This window comes from Bison bison, unplaced genomic scaffold (assembly GCF_000754665.1).
Source record: "Bison bison bison isolate TAMUID 2011002044 unplaced genomic scaffold, Bison_UMD1.0 scf7180017864104, whole genome shotgun sequence".
NCBI classification, from domain to species: domain Eukaryota; kingdom Metazoa; phylum Chordata; class Mammalia; order Artiodactyla; family Bovidae; genus Bison; species Bison bison.
This window is the reverse complement of record NW_011494676.1, coordinates 354234-360233: the sequence shown is the minus strand read 5'-3', so window position 1 is coordinate 360233 and position 6000 is coordinate 354234. Positions and strand designations below refer to the sequence as shown.

Genomic DNA, 6000 nt, shown 5'->3' with positions numbered 1-6000 from the left:
CAGCTCCGGGAGCTGGTGATGGACAGGGAGGCTTGGCGTGCTGCGATTCATGGGGTCGCAAAGAGTCGGACACGACTGAGCGACTGAACTGAACTGAAACTCTGTTATAGTTAGGTTTGTTACCTACACTTGGAACTTAAGACTTTCAGCTCTTCAGTGAGTTCAGGTGTCACTTGCAAGTAGTTATTAATAGACTAGAATATACTTATTCTCTTCCTGGTAATAATGATGTAATTGGGTAACTGATTTTGCTTGAGATGGAGACACTATTCTTCAGACTTTACATTAGCTGGTGTTTGGGTTAGATTTAATGTGCCCTGCCGTCCAGTATGTGTGTATATATATATGTAAAACTAATATTTGTGTATTCCTAATTTTCCACAAGGGAGTCCAGGTAGCTCAGTGGTAAAGAATCTGCCTGCCAATGCAGGAGACGCAGGTTCAATCCCTGGATCAGGAAGATCTCCTGGAAGAAGAAATGGGAACCCGCTCTAGTATCCTTGCCTGGGAAATTCCATGAACAGAGGAGCTTGCGGGCTACAGTCCATGGGCTCACAAAGAGTCAGACATGACCCAGCAACTGAGCATGCATACACAGTATTCCACACAGAATGAAACAGAGGCTGGTATCCTAGGGTAAGCGGGCAGTGTTACTGGCCTTGTATGAAAGGTTATTTCAAGTTAAAATAACTTTAGTTGTAAAACTGCACAGAGAGACCAGGGAGCCAATAATTGATCTTTATTACACAGAAATGTGAAGGCCATATGCATTAAATGGTGTTTTGCAGTGAACATTATGCAGATTCAAACTGAAGACATCCTCATCTTAATGAGATACAATATAAAAATAAACACTGACCAAGAGTTGCCAGAAGGAACTCAATTTCCACTCTCCCAATCAAGCTGAAACTCTCCACAGGAAAACCTGGTTTAAATTCATGCCAAACTGTTCAAATGGAAAGAAAAACTAAGTCAGGTAGACACATCCACGGACTGGATTTTATAGTTTTAGGGAGCCAGACTGAAGCTCTTCTCAGCTTCACATTTTTTAGGAATTTGTTTCATTTAAACTTTTTATCTTTAGTCACCTAAGTGATAACCTAAAGTGAAAAAAAGTTAAGTGAGTTGGGGAATTTTGTGGGGCTAGACAATTTTAGAGGAGGGAAAGTTACAATCTTTCATTTAATTACTTCCGATCAGGAAAATTTGATATCAGGTCTGGGTCATCTGTATTAGCCCTTTGATAGACTGTTTCTCTGTAGTGGTCAAGAGGCAAGATCCATTCAAGTATCAGCATTAAATGCTTGACATTGGCACAGTTTGGTGCCTGTCCTCTTTATATTCCCAAATGCTGGACTTATATAGGATGCTTTTAACATCAAATTGCCCTTCTGAATACGATTTTTCTCAATAAGCTTCTCTTTGCATTTACTACTGACTTAAAAAATGTTTTAAAGAATGAGTTAGACAAAGGATTGTGTTGAGACAAGACTAATGACTAGGAGGGCATCTGTGGATTAAATATAGATAAAACTACTTCCAGGACCTTTAAACACACACAGAATAGGTGGCACGAGTGGTAAAGAACCTGCCTGCCAATGCAGGAGACTAAGAGACGCGGGTTCCATTCCTGGGTTGGAAAGATTCCCTGGAGGAGGGCATGGCAACCCACTCCAGTATTCTTGTCTGGAGAATCCCATGGACAGAGGAACCTGGCAGGCTACAGCCCATAGGGTCACAAAGAATTGGACACGATTGAAGTGATTGAGCACGCACACCCATCAATTTATGTAGGCAGCCAAAACAGGGAACAAGATCTAGAGTTTACATATATTGTCTGGACTCAGGATGGTGCTATTCAGCAATTGAAATTTACAACTCCCTAAATTCAATCAGAGTAGAGACACTTAAAGTAGCCTGGAGGAATCCAGATAGTCATATGCTAAAGAGTGGAAATTCTGATGCCACTTTCCTTCTTTGCAAATTGTATTGGTGACTGCATAAAAGAGGTGGTTAAGAGATGCATTTTTTTTTAAAATTTAGATTTCTGTTCTAATGAATGATGGAGTAGGACAATGCTGAGAGAGAGTAGAGAATATATTTATGGTTCTAGGACTGTGAGAACCAGGTAATCACATTTGGAATAGTCTCATTAATTTAGAAAAGGAAAGATGAGAAAATCAGTAGTGGAACATACATTTATATCTCAGAGACCATCTGCTCCAAAAATCAGTTTTATTTCCACTGCCCCTTATTCAAAGAGATGGTTACTTCAATAAGCTACATTACTTAGCAGAGCCTGAGAGATAGGCTGAAAACATATATTTAAGACAGAAAACAAATTTTAAAAAATGAGATAAATGGTTTGCTCTACATCTCACTCACATTCTATGGCTAGAGAAATCCAAATCTCACTGAAATATTCCTGATAATCCAAAAGCACACTGGATGGAAGTGAGCCAAGAAATGAGAGAAAATGTTTACCGGGTGAGTGCTGGTTCACCCAATTTATTCACCTCTGGAGTCGAAGTATAGGGAGATATAAAGCCTGCTTATAAGAGACAAGGTCTATGGAGAAGCCCTGAAGTTGCTTTCCCCAAATAACAAATTTGATTCAAGAGGGAAAAAAAAATGATGGAAAACATCTCATCACACAAAACTCGGTGATGGTGTCTCTGATAGTCACTGGCCAGCAATGGAAAAGGAGAAACCCAACAGCTGCTACGATTTATTGAAGGCTGCCAGCACAGCCCAGATCATCTCCGTGGCGCTGTGCTTTGTCCCCTCTACCTCAGGGTCCAGCTCTACTAGGTCCTTGGCTCGATTCATTGCCATATCATACTTGTCATCTGTCAGAGAGGAGAAGACATTCTCTAGCACGTCGGAGGAGTGGGCTAGCACCAGCAGTGCTAGTGTTCGCTTGTCCATACGCTGAGGGTCATTTACCCACCGCTCTAGGACACTATCTTGAAGTTTTTTCACTAGTCGTTGCTTCTCTGTTGTATTGGTCACTGGGTGAGTAGTCATGTCAAATAGGAGGAAATTCTGCTTCTCAGTGGTTAGAATACCCTTCTCTACTAGGTTCTTTGCAATTCTCTCTCTTACATTTCTCAGCTGGTACTGTAATTTGAAAGGGTTCCAGGTCTCACCTATGGGAAAAATAAATAGAATGCTTGAACAAGACTATAAACCAATTAGATTTCAGAAGACATCTATAGAATATTCTACCCTATAACAGTAGAATGCACATACTTCTCAAGTGCATATGAAACATTTTCCATGATACATCATATGTTAGGCCATAAAACAAGCTTTAATAAATTTAAAAGAATTGAAAACATACAAAGTATGCTATTCAATCACAGTGGAATTATAAATTGATAACAGAAGGACATTTGGGAAATTAAAAAGATATGTGCAAATTTAAAGACACACTCTGAAATAACCAATGAGTCAAAGAAGAAATTATAAGAAAAAATTAAAAAGTACTTTTGAGTTGAATGAACATATCAAAACTTATAGGATGCAGCTTAAAGCAGTGTAAAGACGGAAATTTATGATCCAAATGCCATATTAGAAAAGTGAAAGTCACTCAGTCCTGTCCAACTCTTTGCAACCCCATGGACTGCAGCCTGCCAGGTTCCTTTGTCCATGCAATTCTCCAGGCAAGAATACTGGAGTGGGAAGCTATTCCCTTCTCCAGAGGATCTTCCCAACCTAGGTCTTCCGCAATGCAGGTGGATACTTTACCATCTGAACCACCAGGGAAGTCTTGTATTAGAAAAGGAGATGTCAAATCAATAACCTAACCTTCTAACTTTAAAATACTAGAAAAAGAAGAAAATACTAAACCAAAGCAAGCAGGATAAAGCAAACAATAGAGAGGAAATACAGAAAATGAAAACAATAGAGAAAATCAATAAAATAAAACTCAGGTTCAGTGAAAAGATGAAAAAAACTGACAAACCCAGAGTGATCAAGGAAAAGAGAAGACTCAAAATTACTAAAATTAGGAATGAAAGAGGAGACATTACTACTAAACTTACAAAAATTAAAAGGGTTATAAGGAATACTATGGAAAACAGTATGACAACAATTTAGACAACCTAGAAGAATGGACAAATTCCTTGAAACACAATTACCTAAACTGACTCAACAAGAAAGAGGTAATTTCAATAGAACTATAATAATACCCTGGTGGCTCAGACAGTTAAGAATCTGCCTTCAATGCAGGAGACTGGGTTCTGTCTCTGGGTTGGGAAGATCCCCTGAGGAGAAGGGAATGGCACCCCCACCCCACCCCCACCCAATGCCCCAGTATTCTTCCCTAGAGAATTCCGTGGACAGAGGAGCTTGGTGGGCTACAGTCCAAGGGGTCGCAAAGAGTCAAATATGACTGAGCAACTAATACACACACACAATAACAAGGCTTCCTAGGTGGTGCTACTGGTAAAGAACCAACCTGCCAATGCAGATATAAGAGACACAAATTTGATCCCTGGGTTGGGAAGATCCCCTGGAGGAGGGCGTGGTAACCCACTCTAGCATTCTCTTCTGGAAAATCCTATGGACAGAGCCTGGTGGGCTACAGTCCACTGGATTGCAAAGAATCGGACATGACTGGAGCAACTTAGCACACATAACAAGTAAACAGACTGAATAGTAACTTTAAAACTTCCCACAAAGAAAAGCGTAGTCAAGACGGCTTTTCTGGTAATTCTACCAAACATTAATGGAAAATTAATACCAATTCTTCACAAACACTTAAAAAAAAAAAAAAAGAAGAGGCAGAGGAGGGAACACTTCCTTAGTCTAAACATTAAGTATTCCTCTGATACTAAAATGAGACAAAACTTCACAAGAAAATATAGACCAGTATCTCTTATGTATATAGGTACAAAAATACTGAACAAAATATGTACAAACAAATCTAGCAGTATAATAAAGACACAGGGAACTCTCTGACAGTCCAGTGTGCACTTTCACTGCCAAGGGCATAGGTTCAATCCCTGGTCAGGGAACTAATATCCTACAAGCAGTATGGCTCAGCTGAAGGAAAAAAACAAACAACCCCATCCCTAAACTACGTAATACGATAAAGGGGGACTTAAAACAGAAATGTAAGTTTGATTTAAAATACAAAAATCAATAAAATGAAAAGCAAAAACCAAATGATCATCTCCATAGACAAAAGAAAAGCATTTGATAAAATCCAACATTCTTAACGTCATAAACACACTCCATAAGCTAGGAATAGACAGAAACTTTCTGAACTTGATAGAGGAATTTATGGAAACCTCACAGCTAGCATATTACTTAATAGGGAAAGACTGAATGTTGTCATCTTAGATCAAGGATAAGACAAGGAAGTCCATTCTCATCCTTCCTGTTCAGCACCATACTGAAAGTTCTAGGCAAGGTAATTAGGTAAGAAAAATAAAAGCCATCTGGATTAGATAAGTTAAACTATTTTTATTTTCAACTGAAATTTTTATTTCAATTTTAATTACAGCAAAAGAAAAAAATTAGGTGAAATGGATCAAAATAAAAAACTTATACTTCAAAGGATACCATTCAGAAACTGAAAAAACAACCCATAGAATTGGAGAAAATTTTTGCAAATCATGTATCTGAAAAGATTTGTATTTAGAACATATTTTAAAAGTACAACTCAATAGTAGAAAGCAAACCCAATTTAAAAATGGGCAAAGGATTTGAACAGACAATTCTCCAAAGAAAATATACAAATGGCCAATAAACACATATACAGATGCTCAACATCATTAGTCATTAGGGGATGCAAATAAAAATCACAATGTGATACCACTATGTATCACTGCTGCCGCTAAGTCGCTTCAGTCGTGTCCGACTCTGTGTGACCCCATAGACAGCAGCCCACCAGGCTCCCCCGTCCCCGGGATTCTCCAGGCAAGAACACTGGAGTGGGTTGCCATTTCCTTCTCCAATGCATGAAAGTGAAAAGTGAAAGTGAAGTTGCTC

The 6000-nt window shown here is 38.9% G+C and overlaps 1 protein-coding gene across 1 annotated transcript in view; it reads right to left on the bottom strand.

Moving 5' to 3' along the window:
• Positions 1-724: 724 nt before the first annotated feature.
• Positions 725-6000, bottom strand: part of GOLPH3L (golgi phosphoprotein 3-like) — a 48473-nt gene continuing 43197 nt past the window's right edge. Inside the window, exon 5 of the mRNA XM_010838694.1 lies at positions 725-3149. Within this exon, the coding sequence (XP_010836996.1) occupies positions 2722-3149 (428 nt within the window). The 3' untranslated portion in view covers positions 725-2721. The remainder of the gene's footprint in view (positions 3150-6000) is intronic.